Source organism: Tigriopus californicus, chromosome 2 (genome assembly GCF_007210705.1).
Source record: "Tigriopus californicus strain San Diego chromosome 2, Tcal_SD_v2.1, whole genome shotgun sequence".
NCBI classification, from domain to species: domain Eukaryota; kingdom Metazoa; phylum Arthropoda; class Copepoda; order Harpacticoida; family Harpacticidae; genus Tigriopus; species Tigriopus californicus.
The window spans coordinates 14,608,541-14,629,200 of NC_081441.1; the positions used below are offsets into that span (position 1 = coordinate 14,608,541).

General features: G+C 44.2%; 1 protein-coding gene and 1 long non-coding RNA gene across 2 annotated transcripts in view; one reads left to right on the plus strand and one right to left on the minus strand.

Moving 5' to 3' along the window:
* Nucleotides 1-311: 311 nt before the first annotated feature.
* The window catches only part of LOC131876860 (coadhesin-like), a 33,553-nt gene continuing 13,204 nt past the window's right edge, over nt 312-20,660 (minus strand). The window contains exons 3-5 of the mRNA XM_059222371.1: nt 13,437-13,613; nt 745-1,011; nt 312-680 (exon numbers count right to left, since the gene is read on the minus strand). Of these exons, the coding sequence (XP_059078354.1) occupies nt 673-680; nt 745-1,011; nt 13,437-13,613 (452 nt within the window). The 3' untranslated portion in view covers nt 312-672. The remainder of the gene's footprint in view (nt 681-744; nt 1,012-13,436; nt 13,614-20,660) is intronic.
* On the plus strand, nt 10,353-13,374 carry LOC131876861 (uncharacterized). The gene is made up of 3 exons (XR_009372827.1): nt 10,353-11,127; nt 11,191-11,490; nt 11,891-13,374. It is a non-coding gene; the product is annotated as an uncharacterized LOC131876861 (long non-coding RNA).

The window sequence follows — 20,660 nt, forward strand, 5'->3', positions numbered from 1 at the left end:
ACTTGGCCAATGTTGGAGAATTTGGGAAATGGTTTTGTAGCTGCTACAGGGATTACAATCCCCGATGTTTTTTAAATGAAAGGTTATAATTCGTCTCTTTTTTACTTTTCAATGATCCGGAATAACACTTAGAAATTTGTCCAAGTCTGATTTGAGGACTGCTAACGGATCAATAAGGCTTACTTATTCCCTACGAATATTAGAAGGAGACACATTAAACAATAAAGGAGTCTGAAAAAGAAGAGAGGTGAACTTAATTGTTCGAACTAGCCTGGATTCTCGGGGGCTTGAAGGTGCTCTATAAACGCATTTTAATAAGGCTCTTTATTTGCAACTCACGGTCATGTCAATTTGTGTGCAGTATAAACATGCACAAAAATAGGTAAACAAATGTATATGGAAACAACTTCAAACATATGATTAAAAATCGATTAAAAAATCTGTACGAAAACACAAGTTAAAGGTTAAGGGTATCCTGAACAACAAGTTATATGAATGTCATTTATGCCAGATTGCTTATTTGGCGTTTGATTGTCCAATCTGGTCCTCAAACCACATATCACCTCGTTAGAATCACAACTTTGTACGGAGTAATATCCCCATTCACTGCATTCGCTTTGATGCCAAGTCTCATCAGACAAACACCACAATTGCAAGCAATTGGCACCTGTATCATCGCTCTGAAAAATAAAAGTACTCGCTCATCAATCCACTTGTCCTTCAATTTGATTTAACTGCAAGTACCGACATTTTTCGGTTCCATCTTAACCCTGGCGGCATTGTACCCGAGGGGACAGCTCTTCATCTCTCCAATGGTTCCTGTCAGATCATGGGCACTTCGCAAAAGACTTCCATCATCACAGACGAGATTGACTTCCGTCATGCCTCGATCGTCAGCAAAGCCACCCTGTGGTTCCTGAGCCCTAGTTTTCATTGATGTTACAAAACCATGTGCACTCGGACAAATTTCCGTCACGCCCCAAGCCCCATAATGGCCAGGGAATTCCAAAACTATTAAGCAATAAAGATCATCAGTATTGGAATCTTTTTTATCTAAAATCTGAAACAGTGTTCACCAAGCAATAACGGTCAAGATTCCCAATGAAATTGATTTTATTTGGTAGCGCAGTAGGAAGTAATCTACCTAAATGTTACTTGTATAGGATTTAGTGGCCCTATGTTCATTGTTTTTTAGCTCTAGAATGTCCCGATAATATTTTTGATTAAATTCCCAAAGAACTGATACAAGTTTTCATAATCATAAAAGTAAAAGATCAAAGAACTGATTAAAAACTGCTTCTTTAATGTTAATGACTATTTCAGTGTGCTTTCCTTGATTCTACGATATGTTCTAGAAAATCTGGATTTTTGCAGGGTTTTGAGTAAGATTATTCAACATTTTAAACAATTTTGAGATACTGCAACAGAAAGGAAAAAACCTTAATTTGTGGTTGTGAAAATCTGTTCTAATTCATTGGGAATTTAAGTTACGATGTAAATGGGGAATTTTGGAGCTAAAAACGGGTAACAATTGCCATTAAAACCAATCATAATTTCTACGCAAGTGCTGCAAAAGGTGTGTTCCAAATTTCATTTATCACATTTTTGAGAATTTTGGTTTCTACATTGTTTTTAGGTATGTAAGTTTTTACGTGGGCTAGAATTTCACAAAGCGATAAAATCGAAATTGTTTCTCATGATTTTCTGAGCTGGCAAAATGTAGTTGGATGTTTCTTTGGAAATTTGATAGGGCTTTTTGACCACTGTGACCAAAAATGATGGCTACAATACAAATTTACAGGGGATTTTATTCCCATGTGTCAGATCAAGAACCCTGAAAAAGAAAGCACAAACTATAATTTTGGTGATATGTTATTTTCCTCTTATTCACAAAACTTTTCCTGTTAACTTTTGTATTTAATTATTGTGTGAAGACAATTTGCTTTTAGTCTTGAACTGAAAGAATCCTCCTTAAACCAACCAACACATACCATGCACAAATTGAAATGAACTCTCTCATCCATTCCATTCCACCTGCTTTTGCGACAAAATAATGTCCTCTCAATAAAACTCAATAAAGCAACTGAATTTAGGAAAACGGTTTTCGTTAAAAACATGTTTCTTCCAAAACTGAATTCCCAACGCGTTTCTTAAGGTAACCACCTTTTTCTTAATAGAACGCTTTCAATTGGAAGAATGGCCGAGATCAACACGTCCCCTCAGCAGTATAGCCGTGGGGGTTAGCTGATCCGGCCCCCCATCTGAGTGCTACGGAGTCTGGTACGGGACTTTGACTGGTACGGGAAGGATTTCCCCCTCATTCATCGCCGTCAATGGGGAGTCAGGCGTCCTTGTCCCTGCTGGAATTCATCATGGGCCAGGTCAAGAGGATGACAGCAGATTTCGCCCTTGACATCGATTTTGCTCCGTTGCTCCCAGATGGGGTTGCAACTCCAGACGACTCGGATTTCCATTTGCGTTTGTCAGTGGCTCGCATCCCACACCTGGAGAAAGGCCTCATGGCCTTGACCTTTATCAACCCCAAGTAATGGAAGCAGAGTTGACCAAAAACTACATGTCCGATGACTTGGTTCAAATGGCCGCCGACCTAAGTAAGAGGATTGGGCATCTGCTCACTTCATTTAAGCAAACCAAGCAAGCCCATTTCCAACGTTTTTCATATTGACCCAAGCTCAAAGAAGAAGCGTATCCATGTAGTGTTCCACCCAGCTCATCGGCCGTGAACACAATGGCGGTTTATCAAGCCAAGTCTGCCGATGAATATGACTCTTCCAAGCACGTCCAACCCAAATTTGATGGGGATAAAGCTGATCGGGATTTCCTTTAGAATCACTATTCCTGGAGAGATCTTGCGCATGAGACTGTCCAAACACTTCATGGTTGCAATCTGATAGTGGCGTTCAAGCTTGTTAAGAGCGTCCTTGAAGGCGAGGCTTTAAACGAGATAGCCCATATCAATCCTTGATCTTCAAGTGCATATGAATCGGCAATGACTATGTTGAAAGGCCTCTACGCTGACAAGTTGAGTCTTGCATTAATTATTTATCGTCCTTAGCGGAAATAGAGGGTGATGACTTCCAGCTCACTGATGCGTTTGAAGATTCCTCGGTTGGTCTAGAGAATAGGGAGGAAACGTTCATTGAAGAACGTGTGAACCCGTTTCAATTTTCCATTCTCCTGCATTTCCGCACCANCCAGCGGAATCGTGGCTTGATTTTTAGGCAAGGAGGCGCCAAGAATTTTTGGGTGATCAAGCTCGCACCAATAGTGGGGAGAAGTGGCACGTTGGCATGGTGGAAAACTCGATCACTTTTAAAGCGTTGCTGGACGTGTTTAGAGTAACAAGGGAAGCTAGTATAGTCCCCCTTACCCCGAAAGCCACATTGGAGCCGATCACGCCTACGCAATAATACCTTGCTTTCGTTTTTTAAGGGAGCCAGAGTCAGAGGAGTGTGCCTGGCTAGCGAAGCTTGCCATCACTTCATCAGCATATTATTCCAATGGGGGGTGCTATAATCACTATCCGTTAGGCTGTGGCTAACGTCTAAAAGCTTCCTTGAGAAAGGCTGGGGAGGAGAATCGAATTGCAGACCCCTCTCATGAAAGGAAATTATGCTAGCCACTTTGCCACATCTCACTTCATTATCATATCAAACACGGTTTTTATATTATGCACTTAGATAAATATTAGACCATTCAACATGTCTATGCTGGTTTACTGATGTATGCAATGCACTTCCATAGGTCCTCCTGGCTCTTCACGGCTTCCTGGGTCCAGACTCAAAACGTTGAACTTCACTGTCCTTATTCAAAATGGATAAACTGAACTTCCCACGTTCTAACAAAGTTTGAACGTCTTCTAGCAAAGTTTTGCAGAGCTATGCGTTACCTCCTGCTCAGATGCATTCCCGCTGAGAGAGTGCTCAATGATTTCCATCATCATGTTCAAGCACTCGATTATGAGGTAACGCAAAACTGAAACGTCTTCTTGGACCAAACTGTTTCAGAGAGCTTTCCTCTTCGTTCCCAGTACTCCAAGCCCTGTTGCAAGTCGTCAATATGGTACGCCAATGATTGCTTGGGCACATCAATTGAAGATGGCTTGGGTAGGACAAATGAATAATCATTGGCATTGGGGTTCCTAAACAATCGTTTACGTCTCCCAGCTATCTTGCCCAGTTAACGAGTTGAGGAGGCACAATCCTGCTTTATCGATGACAGCCCCGTTTGAGCTTTCAAATGGAGAGGTCACGAAGAAACCCTTGCCACGGAAATTCCGCGAAGTACCTCCTGAGGGAAAATAGTCACATTGCAACATCCAAAGTGAAAAGCTCTCTGGTGTCTGGTTAAAAGGTGTCGCAGGTGTGGATGTCGACAGGGAAATGGTTAGATCGATTATCACTTCAAGCTTGGCTTGGAAAGATTGTGGAATTATTCAAGGAGCTCAAGCTAGAAGACAGCAAAGTCACCTTGGAACAGGAATCAGGTGAGGGAGGAGCTCATGAGCCGACTCAGCGTTTCTGCAAGAATTGCTTCCTCTGCCGCATGATGGGCTGAGTCTGGAACAGGTCAGAGGGGCCCTGATCCAACGCCTGAGCGCAACGCCTAATTTCGCATGGCCACCGATTTGAAGCCTCTGTATTTGACCTTGGAATTCTATCCTTCACAGATGCGGGTGTGGATTAACAAATTCAAGTCATATTTTGGCGCATCTCATATCGAAATATTGGAAATAGGCAAGCAACATGCCTACTTTTTGGCTAGAATTGATGGCGAATTGCCTCTGACGATGACTTGGCGAATTATGCCACAACACACCATCAATGATTGGATTCTTTGAGGAGCGGTCTTTGGAAATGTATCCACTGTTCGGACGTCACCTTGGTTGGAAACAATGTAAGAAAAAATCAACACCAAAACTTACTAATTTCTTTCATCAATTGCGCCGCATTGGGGAGAAGACTGTAATTGACAATGTTAGTGCCAAATCAACCAAACTCCCAAAGATGGCGCTCTATAATTAGTTTGCATTTCTTACGGAAGGTTGGATGAGAAAAACGAATATGGAAACAAGAGAATCAGGAAGAGACGAATTTGTTCCTACGTTGCCAACATGAGTGAATGGTTGTCGCGAATAAAATCTAAAAGTTTCAAGTGCATCGTCAGGTTTTCAGTCATTTCATCCGACATAAGTCAGCCGCGGTATCAGACAAACATACCTAAGCCAAAAGAAACATGTTTTTAACGAAAACCGTTTTCTTAAATCCAGTTTAGTTTATTGAGTTTTACTGAGAGGTCATTATTTTGTCGAAAAAGCATCTAGAATGGAATGGATGAGAGAGTTCATTTCAATTTGTGCATGGTATGTGTGGGTTGGTTTAAGCAGGATTTTTTTTATTTCAAGACTAAAAGCAAATTGTCTTCACACAATAGCTAAATGCAAAAGTTAAGAGGAAAGGCTTTGTGAATGAGAGGAAAATAACATATCTTGGCGGACGGCTGGTAAAACAATTCTCAAATTGCCACCAAAGAATCAAAGTACCGGACTGAAGCCATCCGTCCGGGGGGTGTCTCGCCACCCTAGGAGGGCTTAACGGAATGCAAGATAATTGTATTCACGTTTCTGGAGTAGGTATTTCATATTTTTCACGGCTGATTCGGCATGTCCGTTACTTCATGGATGATACGGACTTGATGTTGAATGGCGGATATCATGAGTCTTACAAAATTTGAAGAAAGATAGCCGAAAAGTTCTGTGGCCCATTATCAGAGCAGATGAACTTTGGAAAGCCATAGTCCCACAACCATTCAATTAACACATCACATATTTTCGTTGCAATGGTGGTCTTGAGGCGATCAATGAACGGATAACCACTGAAGCCATCCACCATGACGAGATAATTACGGCCATAACATTCAAAGAGATCAAGTGCTATACATTCCATTGGATAGGTAGCCTCAAAGGATTGGATGAATTTATAGGGATGCTCTTGCTCCTATGTTTCAAGTTTGCTCCCGCTCATTCCAAGTTAACTTAGAATTGTTTTATTTCGTAAATCTCATTCCAACACAAGTACTTGACTATTTGGCGACCCTGTTCATGCTCGACCCTCATTTCTCCCTCCTAGTCACTTTCTTTGTATAAATAGCTAAGAATTTTCATGAACAAATCAGTCAATTACCATCTACCGGCTTGTTGGCGGACCAACGTGGTCCGTTACAATTACGTGCTTTATTGGTGACCCCGACCTGATTCTCAAATCACGGCCGAATCCAAGGATCGTTTGGACGTGGACCCTGCCATTTCGGCTCCACCATCTCAGTCTTGACTCTCTTTGGTCTCAGTCAAACTGCCTCCCTTTTGGGCAGCACAATCCAAGGTGTGATTTGCCCAAGCCAAGGACCAATTCGTGCTGCAAGGCATGGTGACAGAGGAGACCAAATATTACTACCTCGTGGCTTCCTTGGATCATTCCTTGGATCGCCGGTTACTGGCCACTTTTTCCCTCTCGCCTTATTGAATGGCCCAACTCCTGTTGGGCACCCTCCCTGCTCATGGACGATATGTTGGCGTTTTGGGGAGATCACGAGCCGTGCATCTTGTGACGGACCTTATTCGTGGATGCCCTGCCAGTAGAACTCCGCCCTCATCTCATTCCGTCATTGAAAACTCTTTCCCCTTGCTATTTGGCACTTCTGCCGGACCACCTCATTCCATCTCATTCCGGCCACCTTTCTGCGGTTACTAAACCCAAACGGCGTATCCGGCCCGATTTTTCACCCATTGTCTGGGTTGGTGCCACCTACATTGAAAGTGGGGAAAGGAGGCTTTTCGTTGTGAACCCCCATGTTTGTTCACCAGTTCTTCCAAGACTAGTATATTTGCGGTCCAGGGAAACTTGGAAGACGGCCTCCAATAAACAAGATTGGTGGTTGATTACTCTGTCCAAGCATATTATTTATTTTATTTGTAACATCATCAGGATGCATGAGGATTTGAATGTACCCTCGGACGGGAACCTTGGAGGAAATTGTACAAACAGCCAAACTATTGGCGAAATCTTGGTTGTGCGGGATCGGATAACAATCCAGGACAATTATATCATTCAACCGCCTGTAGTCTCCCACTAAACGCCAGCCCCTGTCAGCCTTGGGAACAACGTGGAGAGGCGAGGCCGTGTCCGACGATGAACGGCAACATATCTTCATCTTTAACATTGCCTTGAACTCAGCCTTGGCCACTTCGAACTTATCTCCAGCGAAACGACGGGGCTTTGAATAAACGGACTGACCATCAGTGTGAATACGATGGAATACGTAGGTTGTGCTTACAGGGTGGAAAGAAATTAAGGGCCGCTCTTTGCCGCTTCTGAAAACCCTACCCCCTAAGTCAAAGAATGATTTGATCAGATTGAATCTCCAGTTTTCATTGAAAGGGATTATTGAAAAACCTAACACCATACAACGAATGATCCAATTTTACTCCAAAGGAGATTAGTAACCTTCTGATGTCTAGCCACTGTTAAGTATTCGTAATTAACAAGCCGTTTATTCTTTTTATTGGAAGAGTAGTGGATGGGTAGAAGGGTAAAGAAGAAGTGTCTAGAACAGAAGGGAGTTACTAGAGGGAGCCAGAGTAGGGAAGTCAACTATTGGAATAGATGGCTAGATCATGACTTATCATCTTCCCCCAGGATGGCGCATAGAATAACTAATTTAAAAGTAATCATGATGCTCTGAAGCGGACGGTTTTCGGTCGGGATCTGGTACCTCGCCGAAGAATGGGCGCTGGAGCGTCAGGGTTGCCATTTATCGGTGTGTCCTCCAAGGCGTCTGGTTGATGGGATGATTTGGTGGGATGGGGACGAAGATGACATCGGTTCCGAATAAATGAACAGCCATCCATCAAGATTTCATAGGATCGTCCATCAGGTTGAGTTCTGAGGATCAAGGCCGAAGGATCCCATTTCTTGGTCCGAGGATTCTGGACGAAAACCCTACTTGGAGGCGTCAACATGGGTCGATCTTGGGTGAGCGCGTGGGCATCGAAGTGAGCAAGATCTCCGCCTCTCCCCTCCACTTCTCCAGGGCCGCTAGCCAATCCTGCTCCAAGAGCCGCTCGTAGAGTTGGCCATGGCCGGGTGAACGGGTGCGGAGTCAACGGTTGAAAAGCCATTGAGCCGGGCTGAGGCCGTCGGCACGGGGAACGTTTCGCCAATCCAGGAGAGATCCACAAAAGGAGCGCCAATCATGGCCATGCTTCTGAAGAAGAATTTTCATGGATTTGACGGTGGATTCGATGTGTCCATTGGAGACCGGATGATAGGCGGACGCTAGCTTGTGAGTAATATGATGATGATGGCAAAATTCCGCGAATTGAGATCGAAATTGAGGACCGCCATCAGATCGAATCATTTGCGGGATCCCATAATCCACAAACCAATCTTATAGGATATCAATGACAGCCTGGGTGTCCATCCGGGATAGACGAGCCACGCACGGCCAGCCCGAAAATCGGTCCGCCATGATGAGGTAATGGGCCCCAGCACTCTCAAAGATGTCCACAGAAATGTCCTCAAAGGGTCGGGAGGCCGTGGATTGGATCAGGGGTTCCACCGGTTGACTCGGACGATGTTCTTGGCAGGCTGAGCATGAACTCACAACCTGATCAATGTCATTATTCATGCCCGGCCAAAAATAAAGATGGCGAGCCCAGGCGCGAGTGCGGCAAATGCCTTGATGGGAAGCATGGAGACCACGTAAAATGGATGGACGAGAAGCTTGCGGCAAGACAATGCGGTGTCCTTGAAGGTAAAAAGACCCGTGGTTTCGTCAAAAGACAAATCACCCCATTGCTTTGAATATAATTTGGACGGGTGAGGTTGGGGCAAGGATTTGGGAGATTGGCCAGACAGAAGAGTAGAGACCACCGCTTGATAATTAATATCCTCTTTGGCACTTTTTTAAATCAAGTCCAATGCTAAATCAGGATGGGCATGAGCTTGGACGGTGGTGAGGTTAATGGTCACCCAATTGGCGTCGTCTTCAGGAGATATGGGTTCATCAAGGAGCGGATACAGGGACAACGAATTGGTAATGTGATGGCTCTTGCCTGGCGTCCACTGGATATCAAAGGTGTATCCTGACAGCTTGGTGAGCATCCGTTGAAGACGAGGATTATCCATGAAGGCCAGTTTGGAACCCTTGAAAATTCCGAGAAGGGGCTTATGATCGGTTATCACCATAAAGAACATGCCCAGAAGATAAATTCGGCACTTTTGCCCCCCCACTGAACAGCCAGGGCTTCAATCTCACAAACGGCATACCGAGTGTCAGCATCGGACAGGTAACGTGATCCACATTTATTTAATTTGGATTGGCCGTTGGCATGCGTTTGTAAAAGAGAGTATCCCAATCCCTTCAAGCAAGAAGCGTCGGTGAGAAGGAAGGTGGGCAATGAAGGATCGAAATGACCCAGGACTGGACCTTTGGGATTGGTAAGTATTGATTTTACCGCATCAAATGATACTTGATGATCCAGCAACCATTGAAATAGCATTTCCTTCTTCAACAGGCTCCTGAAAGGTTGGGATGCATGGGCCAGATCGGGTACAAACTGACCCAACTGATTGGTCAAGCCCAAGAACGATCGCAAATCTGTGAGGTTGGTGGGAGTCGGGAATTTAGAAATAGCTGCCACCTTGGCTGGGTCCGGGCGTACATCGTCGGGACCAATCACATATCCAGCAAACTTCACGGATGAACCAATCTGAGCCTTGGTCTTGGAAAGAGTGATGTTGTTTTCCTTGCATCTCTTCAACACAGCCTCAGTTTTCTGCGCTAAATCCTTGTAAGAATTGGCACAGATGAGAATATCATCCACGATCTTACGGACTCCAGCCATACCAGCGAGGGCTCGATTTCTTTGAGCACAGAATTCATTGCTTGCAGCGTTGAGACCCATGGGAGCCCGACAGTAGCGATAGCGCCCAAATGGAGTCAAGAAAGTCGTCAGATGTCTGGATCCAGGATCTAGCTCCACCTGCCAGTATCCCTTTACCGCATCCAAAACAACAAACCATTTTGAAGAGGCTGGAATTGATGTTGAGATGTCCTTGGCGGAGGAAAACGGGTGGATTGGTCGCTTCACTTATTTGTTCAAGGCCGTGAAGTCCACAACAAGACGAACAGATCCGTTGGGTTTTTGGGACAACCAGACTAGGACTGGACCAATCCAAAGGCTTGGTAACAATCTCAATGATACCGGATTTCTCCATGAATTTTAATTCTTTTTCCGTTTTTTTTAATGGAGGCAAATGGGACCTTTCTAGCCACGGTGACATGCGTTGGCTTGATGGGAACATCATCCCTCAAGTGAATTGCCATGGGAGGACCGTGCATTGGCTTGAGGACTTCAGAAGCATCAAAAACGGACGGAAACTTGTCCAAGAGAGCCGTAATACCGGTTTTGATCTTCTTCTCGGTTGGTTCAGGCATGACTAAACGGACGTCCACTTTTGGGATTGATTGGACGTCCTCTGGAAGACATGGAAATGTTGAAGATAACATTCCTAGAGGAATCATGGAGTGCCAGAAAAGAAGAATCTGGTCCTTGATATTGGGTGTGACGTATGCCCAAAGAACAGTTGAGTGATTTTGAGCTCAACAACACCAAAACATTGCATTTTTTAATTATTGGCTGCTCGGATAGAACGAGATTGTGACCAATCTATCTGGATTCCGTAGGTTTTAACCAGATCCGCCGAGATCAAAGTTTTGGTGGCACCAGTATCTGGAAGGATGACCATGTGGAATGGAGTTCCGGAACGCGGACGAACCTCAACTTCGGCAGTTGGAGTCGGACGGGCCTTGACCATATTTACGTGGATTACCGTGGAATTGATGGTCCTTGAATTTCTGGATGAAGCATCGCGGGATTTGGATCGGCCACGCCACGTCCGTCCACGTGTACAAATTGAAGAAAAATGGCCGATCTTGTCGCATTTGTGACATGTCCTGTCTCGTGCTGGACAATGTTCACGAGACAAACCCCCTGGATGTGACGAACCGCCACAGCCCAGACATTTCCAATCCCGATCCGTTGAGGTAGAACGGGGATTTGTTTCAGGCTTGGCTTTGCCTTTGTAGCCTGACTTGGCCTTCTTGTAGGAAGAAACCGCCGCAATTGTGGTTGCATGATCACTCTAAGAAAGTGTGGATTCTACCACGTGGGCGGACTCCCAAGCCATTGCTATGCAATGGAGGATATCGCGTGAAGGGTTGGGTTGGCAAAGGAATTCCTCCCGTAGCCGTCGATCTGATGTGCCTGTGACAAGGCGAAGAACATACAATTCCTCCTCACCAATCGTGGATAATTCGGCCTCCTCTCCCTCAAGTTGCAGACGGAGATACCAATTACTGAACTTTTCACCAGGTCGTTGATCGCATCGGAAAAAGTTATAGCGTCTGGTAAGTAACGGAATGTGTTGGACAAAAATTTCGCGTAGCTTGGAAATGCATCCATCATCGCCAAGAATCGGGGTATCGTCTTGACTTTTCGTCAGAAGAATCTGCTGGAGTTTGAGCTCCAGACACGAGCAAAGATGCCCTTGTTGTTCGGCGATGGGGAATTGTTCCATACGGTTGGACAAATAGAACAATAGGAAATCCGTTTTCCATGATCGAAATTCGGCAAGAGTGCTCGATGTCAACAACCTCTCCGGCTTCAGGGCGACATTGATCTTTGGTGAAGAAGTAACACCTGGACTTATCGATGATAGACTTGACTGCTGCAAACTGACTCTGACCTGGGTTCGAATTCGCGTTGAAGTCTTCAATATTCTCTCGCGGAGCTTGTTCACGTTTCCAGATAACTGTTTGAGCATGGAATTCTCCTTCGAGATCGAGTCGGCGTCCAAGATTTCGCAAGGAGATTCGAAGGCGTCTTCCAAACTTGCCAAAGACGTCTCCACCTTGGTGAATAGCGAGTTCATTCGGTCCACCATAGATGTATCCAATCCGGACGTGTCTAAAGAATCCACATCGGTGACGAAAGTATCACAGGAATTGAGATGACGGGAGAAAATGCCCTTTGTGGCCGACAAAATTTTCTTGGCCGCTTCCATAGCTTGAAAATTGAATAGAATACAAGATTCTTGGGTTTCGAGGAGTTCGATGGGGCACAAGAATCTTAGTGGATGTTCGAGAAGATTAAAGAAGCTCGTCGAAGAAGAACGTTACAACGTGAAGAACGTAGTCGATTCCACATACCGACCACGCCATGTTAAGTATTCGTAATTAACAAGCCGATTATTCTTTTTACTGGAATAGTAGTGGATGGGTAGAAGGGTAAAGAAGAAGTGTCTAGAACAGAAGGGAGTTACTAGAGGGAGCCAGAGTAGGGAAATCAAGTATTGGAATGGATGGCTAGATCATGACTTATCAGCCACCTAAAGATTGAGTCTTAAAAATCCAGATTTTGGCCATTGGTCCGGTCTGTTCTGAAAGAATTTATAGCATTTCCATGAGGGTCTCCAGTTTCCAATGGTTTGAAAGTGAACACTGAAAGGCTCACCAACGTTCCTTTGTATTTGCCGGCCTTCAGGATGCCTTTAGACTTGGGTCTGACCTTCAGACTGCGCTCACTTGAATTTTCAGACATTGTTTTGACGGCACTTTATAAGAGGGCTACCCATTGCTTCCAGGATATCAAACCATTTGTAATATGTGATTAGGTTCATAACAATTCCTCTTAATGAATGCTTGTGGTTTAATGTCAAAAAAATCTTCGAGTAGAGAAAAATGTTGTGAAAAACAGCCATGGAGGCCCTTAATTTCTTTACACCCTTTAGGTTTGGCATCACCAAAAGTGTGTACAAGAAGTTTGGGGCAATCGTCCAGAATAGCCGAAAACATACAAGTCGGCATAGTAGTCAAAATAGACAGTGCTGGGGTGTTTGATTGGCTCAAATGACCCAAAATACGTCGCCCAGATTGTGGGTCATACAAAGTGACGTGATAACGTAAGGGCAAGACCATTATTACTAGCTGGCAAGACATTCACTTAAAGGCCAAATTAAACCAGGTAGGTCATATTGCTAATTGTAACATAAGAGTAATTAACCACCAATTTTGGAGGCCGTCTTCCAAGAGTATTTGGGCCCCAGATTTACTAGATTTGGAAGAAGTGGCAAAATAACATTGGGGCTCACAATGTCTTCTTTCCCCACTTCTGATGAAGGCGGCACCAACCCTGATGAGGGGGTGAAAATCCGACCGTATGCGCTGCTTGGGTTCAGTAACCGCAGAAGGGTAGCCCGAGAGAGATTTCCTCTAATTTCATGCTTGAGTGGACATACAATAAACAATAAACACTACCGAAATACAGTGTGTTATCTATTTGCTTCATTTATTACCTGAACCTTGGCATTTCTGTTCGTTACAAGGTAAACCTTGAGAATCCGTTTTGTTTCCGCGACAATTCACTCCATTGTTTTGAGGTGGATTGTTGCATTCCCGGTTGGAAATCATAGTACCCCAACCACAATCAATTGAACAGGAGGGCACAGACCAAGGCGACCACTCACCATGAACTGAAAAAGCAAACCACACCAAGGCAAATTACTTCAAGGATAAAAAGAGCCCCTTGACACATTAAAGAGCATTTGGCACTTGAACTATTTGCTATTTGAAATTCACCTGATGTCCTCATATTTGTGCCAATTGGTTTTGAACTATATTCAACTACAATTGACTTACTTTCAAACGAAATTTATTACAACTATGATAACTCAAATTGTAAGTCATTTATTGCGCTTATTTGATTTTTTCCTTGTGGTCCCCTCATTTCCCTAACGTGGAATTCAGTTCATTGAGGAGTTACTAAACTGTCCTAAGTGTTAGTTTTAGATATTTTGACCCAGGGAAAACCTTGGGGTGTGACAAAAGTTTTTTCCTTTATTAGGACACGTCCAAATCTCCATGAACTTTTGGCACATTGTAAATTTGATCAAATTGGTAAGTGTGGACCCAAATTGGCATAAATTTATTTTTAATGAAGCCAAGGATACTTTTAGTTTCAAAATTTTACTTTTCTTTCCGTTTCAGTACGTACCATCGATGCAACTAAAATTTATGATACTTTCCTCCATTTTTGAAATGATTCCTCCAAGGAACTTGCATGGAAAAAAGGGAGAGACCCTTATTTTGCAAGCTTCCTTACTGCTAAACTGTTCGGAAATTCGAGACCACCCTTCAAAAGAAAGAAGATGCTAAAAAAATTGAAATACTCATCAAATTAATGATTAGTCAATAGTTTCCAAAACACTTTAGAATGTGCATGGCAATTGGAATTGCCTAGCTTTTACACGTTTTAATTTCATAGCCAGCATTTCAATTTGTCACCAAAATTTGCCTTGACCGAGTTGATGTAGTAGTATTCATAGAATGATAATTTCGATTTTCTGAACTAAAATGATAGGAGGGCCCTAGCTTTGCAGCTGCTATGGGTTCAACAAACTCTTCAAGAAATGGTCAGAATTTAAAAGTATAAATAGGAATGTGCATGAAGGTATCACAGATCAGTTCCTTAGTGTCATCAAGGAATCAAAATGTTGGAGTGTAATCGTATATTCAGAATTGGGTTCTGAAGGCAAGATGTCTTGCTATTGATTTAGCTGCAGAGAGAGAGACAGCCCTCCGAAGTTCTGTAGATGGCTCCCAGATTGTGGTGATGTTCCTGCCAGCAGTTGATGAGGAACATGGCCTCAACAGCTTCTCAGTGGCAGTCCTGGTATTGAGGTAGATGAAATTGGCATCGTGATCCAGTGGCCCAACACCCCCATTGCACTCGTTTGAACACTTCCAGGCTGCAATAGGTGATTGTTGCGCCACAACTTGGTTAAGACTTAAGAAACCAAGTTTGTCAGCCATATTAGCCGCCCTCACATGGTCTGATCGACGAATTCCGAGCAGGAATCTTGCAGCGACGTTTAGGACTACCTGAGCGGAGAAGTCAGGGCCAGGGACACTTTCATGGTCACTTTGATATCCTCGGAGGCTCCCTGGTGACTCGCGCACACTATTCTAACTTGCCCCAGATTAGAGCATGGGCAATTTCTTGGAGCAGTCTTCCCCTTGGTATGTGAGGTGCAATGCGTCGGAATGTTCCAAGTCTGTCTTTTAAGTCACTGACCATAGCCTTGTTGTGTCAGTGAAGCTGAGTGCAGAACCAAGTGTTGATCCAAGAACAGTCATTATTGGACTTGGGGGCACAATTATACTGCCCAGCTTCATTAGCGATGCCCAGGAGGGAGCTAAGAACTGGGTGTGTGTGAATCGAATAAGTATCTTTTCAGGGTTGATTATAAGACCAGCAGCTGCCTTAAATTCTATGAAAGCGGTGCCATACTCTGAGAGCGAATCAATAGCCACATGTACGTCTCTGTGAGAAGCCACTGGGGTGATATCGTTTGGCGGANTCACTGACCATAGCCTTGTTGTGTCAGTGAAGCTGAGTGCAGAACCAAGTGTTGATCCAAGAACAGTCATTATTGGACTTGAGGGCACAATTATACTGCCCAGCTTCATTAGTGATGCCCAGGAGGGAGCTAAGAACTGGGTGTGTGTGAATCGAATAAATATTTTTTCAGGGTTGATTATAAGACCAGCAGCTGCCGTAAATTCTATGAAAGCGGTGCCATACTCTGAGAGCGAATCAATAGCCACATGTACGTCTCTGTGAGAAGCCACTGGGGTGATATCGTTTGGCGGAAACCGTGGTGTTGGGCAGGGAGAATGCAATTTACTTCTGCAAATATCTCCAACTGCTTATAGAGCACTCTCTCCTGACCTGATCTAGTCGTAGGCATCTTCCTAGGGATTTTCCAGCAGCCCATCATTGCAATAATCCAGTGCACGCGGTAGCAATCCAAACCTTTGCCCAACCTCACCTCTCAACTGGGTTCTGGAGCAGAATTTATTGAGAAAGTAGCAATTAAAAACATCTTTCTTCCTACTACAATGAAGAAGGAATACATTCCTGAACCAACTAAATATAGGGCTGACACAATGCGAACAATTCGGCGCTTCGAGGATCGACCTGGCGATCTGATCCCATACTCATCAAACTATTGAGATCGCCAGGGGACTTGATGTAATCTTCATTAGGTGACGTTGCTGGAGCTATGAAGGGAGCTCAAATGAAAATTGAAATAGATTTTAATACAAACGTTAAACTTGCCATGTCACCACAGCCAGTGCAGTACCCCTTCATTTCAATCAACCTGCAGCTGCTCTTTGTCGGGAAGTTGAGGCATCCAATATGATGATCAGGTGTGATGTACCGGCTGATTGGTGCTCCCCGGCACATTTTGTCCCCAAATCCAATGTTAAAGTTCTTCTCGTGGTTGGTTACAGACAACATCATAAGGCAACAAAAAGACCTATGCATCCTTTCCCATCTGTGCCTGACTTGATGCGAGAAATCCTCCCAGAATCTAAATGTTTTGCCAAGCTTGACGCAGTGCATGGCTGATTCCAAATACCATTGGACAAGGAAAGTTCTCACCTTTGTGCCTTTCTACTACCGAGTCGAAAATGGCGGCCTACTGTTGCCCTGATGGGATGGAAATGCAGTGGAGACGTGTTTAGCCTGCGTACAGATTTGGCCTCCGAGGAGCTGAAACACAAACGATGGATCGCCAAGATTGTCGATGACATCTGCCTTCAAGCACCAACTGAACAACAGCCATACAACAGGCTTGAAGTTGTCATTGAAGTTTGTCGGAAACAGGGAATTAAGATTTCAATGGATAAAGTTAAGACAGGTCAATCCGTGAAGATCGCTGGTTTTGTAATGTTGTCCACCGGTCTAAGACCAGATCATTCCAAAGTGGATGTTCTTAGACTTTTCAAAACGCAAAAGAATTTCACAGGGCTATGGACCTTCTTGGTTTAGCCAATCTATTGGGATCATTTCTCCCTGACTGCGCGTACTTAACGGTGTGAATGAGAGAACTGTTGAAGAAGACAAGTGTATGGGTATGGTTACCAGCCCATGAGGAGGAGCTTAAAAATGCGAAAACTGTTCTATGCTCACCTGCACTTGTAAAGCCGTTCAACCCATATCTCAAGACAGAACTCTTGACAGATGCGAACAAATTATATGGGATGGGCTATGCCTTGATCCAAAGAGAGACCAACAATCGACCACAGTTAATCCAATGTGGCTCCTGCTCCTGCTCCCTAACATCTGCTCAGACAAACTATGCAACTGTTGAGCTATAAATGAGGGCTATCTGGTGGGCTATCACAATGTGTGACCACTACTTACGAGGCATCCCTGAATTTAAGGTTATAACTGACCACCGACCTATCCTCGGTGTGATTGAACGACCCTTGACAGCACTTGCGAGTTCTCGATAACAAAGGTTAAGGGAAAATCTCTCCCAATACAGCTTTGGTGTCATCGGGTCTGCGGGCAAAAATCACGTAATTGCTGAAACCTTCAGCAGAGCCCCAGCCTTTCCTGCTGACCTTGTATTTGACATTACATTGTACTCTGTCATCTCAGCTACGGATCCATCCTTCGTCATCATCTCAAATAACACGGATGACGAGTGCTCTCAACTATTGCGTTGTGTGATGAATGACCAATGTTTTCCTCAGGCATTGTCCCCATACATTCAGGTCCGGGATGAACTACGCGTGGAAGGGGCCCTAGTCCTAGTGGTTGACTGCATACTTGTCCCTAGCGCTGCTTCCCCAATAGTATTGGACCTACTACAACGCTTCACATTCTAGAGTCACAAAAACGCCGCAACTAGCCAACTAGGTGTTCTACTGGCCGGGTATGATCAATGATGTAAAGCAATGGATCAAGAGTTGGCAAGTATGCATTGCAGCTCTCCCAAGTCAGTAACATGAAACTGTTTTTTCCTCTTCCGCCTCTTACCCAATCGAAACCATGAGCGTCGTCCTATTTGATCTAAGCAGAAAGACCTTTCTGGTGATGGTGGATCGATACTCAGGATTACCTTTTGTTACACATCTGGGTTCTTCATCAACTAATATTGTCTGGAGAGCACTCTTGACCAGGTTTTGTGACGTTGGCTTCCCTGGACACCTCAAATCACAAAACGGCCCTCGATTTAAAGATCAATTTTAAGCATACTGCAACGAATATGGAATCATCCATGAAACATCGGCACCATCCACGTTCTAACGGGTTGGCAGAGGCGGCGGTTAAACCAATCAAAATGTTGCTACGCAAATTTGGTGTAAAAGATAACGCTGCCTTTCGGGAAGCATTTCTCTACTGGAAATGTACCCCCATGGCAAATGGCTTCTCACCAGCCTTTGGTTTCTTTGGCAGGAACCTCAAAAACCGCCTGCCGTCCGCTCTGCCTCTAACATTTGCTTCAAATGAAACGCACACAAGTTTTGATGCCACTTGACGATTAATGCCGAAATAGTAAGTGACGCTGGTGGTCATGATATTATTATTATTATTATTATTAAAGAACCACTCAAGACATCAGGTGAGACGTATAAAGAAGTATTGGTAAGTAATGAGAAAAGAAAGAAGAGAAAGAAAAAAAAGAAAGAAAAAGCAACACAGAGATGGAATACGATTATGAGATATTAGTAAGTACATTGTTGTCTAGTTGATGTTTGAACACGGCCAATTTTCTTGACCAACGGATGTTCAGGGGTAGCTGGTTCCAATATTTGACGGAGCGAGCAAAAAATGAGTTTAAACCAGATTTGTTCGCATGAAAGGAGGCCTGGAGATCTAGTTCAACCCTTCGCGTCGAATGGTGGGCAATGTCCTTGGCGAAATTAAAACCAAAGTGAGTGGTTGGGCCCGTGTTCCAACCATCCATCAAATCGTTCACAAGTCTGTACGTTAGGATCAAGTCTAGCTTCTTTCTGCGGTCTGCCAGAGATTTCAAACCCAAGGTTCTGAGACGATGTTCGTAGTCCTCTGTACTCCTTGGAAGTGCCATACGGGTGAAAACTCCGTTGTATAGACTCATACTTTTAGGGCATCCCTGACGAATAAAGGATTGGTGACTTGGCACGCGTACTCAAGCGATGGTCTAACATAAGTTTTAAAAGCTTGGTCATTACTTCTTGATCCCGGGTTGTAAAATTTCTTCTCGAATCATCCCCATCATCCGACTGGCTTTCGTTGTCACTGTAGCACTATGAGTCGCAAATGACAGTTTACTGTCGACCATCACACCAAGGTCTCTCATGACCTCAACTCGCTCCAGCACTTTTCCTCTTACAGAATAAACAGAATTCAATTTCTGCGGCCGAAACGAATCCATGTACACTTTTTTGCGTTTGAAGGACATCCCGTTCTCCATTGCCCAGTCGATCATTCTATCTAGGTCTTGTTGTAGTCTCTCAGTATCACAACTGTCATTAATATGCCTGAATATCTTCGCATCATCGGCAAATTTCAGGATCCTGGTTTCTCCCAAGACAGCAAGGTCGTTGATGAAAATTGAAAAGAGTTGCGGGCCTAGAACGCTACCTTGTGGCACACCCGACTTCACCTCTTCCCAAGACGACTCTTTACCGTTGAGGACAACCCTCTGCCTTCTGTTCAGGAGCCAATTGCCAATCCACCTCCTCACCGACCCACCAATACCGATCCCCTGCAACTTGTGCATAGTATTGAATGGGGGACAGTGTCAAAAGCCTTACTAAGATCGAGATAGATGGTGTCCACTGTTCCTCCTGCGTCAACGACCCCCACGGACATATTCAACATGTTCTAGCAAATTTGTTGTTGTGGATCGTCCTTTACGAAACCCATGTTGATCATCCGACAAAAATATTCGCCTCATCCAAATACGCATCAATATTTCCTTTAACAAGCCTTCCATGATTTTACACGCAGTTGAGATCAGAGAGATGGGTCGGTAGTTTGCAGCACTTTGTTGGTTGCCTCCCTTAAAAAGGGGGTATAAATTTCCACTTGTCCAGTCTATGGGCACAGATCCCGTACAAAAAGATCGGTTAAACAAATGGCTAATGGGATGGCCATTGCCATACCCAACTTCTTTATAAGAGTGGCGGAAATTTTGTCCGGGCCACAAGAATTAGACGGCTTTAAGCTTTTAATTCTACGGTGAACACTTTCGACAGTAAAACTCAGGTTGTTCAGTCCTCCGGGTATCCTTTCAATGGTTGGCAGGAGCTTGTGAACATCAGTAGCCTGATTATAAATGGATGAAAACTGTTTGCTCAGTATCAACAACTTCTCAGCAGTCTCTTTGTGAAGAGAGCCATCGCACTTTCGAAGAACATCAATAGTCGGAGTACTTTTCTTGACCGAGTTGACATAGCGTAAAGTGACCTCATAGAACCCGTACTACAAAGGCCTCTCTCATACGTCCGTTTTGCCTCCAGAACCTTGGACGCCGCTTCTCTCTTGACCGTCTTGTATTTTTCTTCATCACCCCCAGACCCGTATTCTTAAATCGGCAATAAAGTCTCGACTTTTTCCGTACCAATGCCAACACATCATTCCTCAACCATGGAGGTCGGTTTGGAGATCTGCGACATTTAACTGGTATTGTATTGGTTCATGCTGTGCAGTAAAATAGACTTCAGGCACTGCCAAC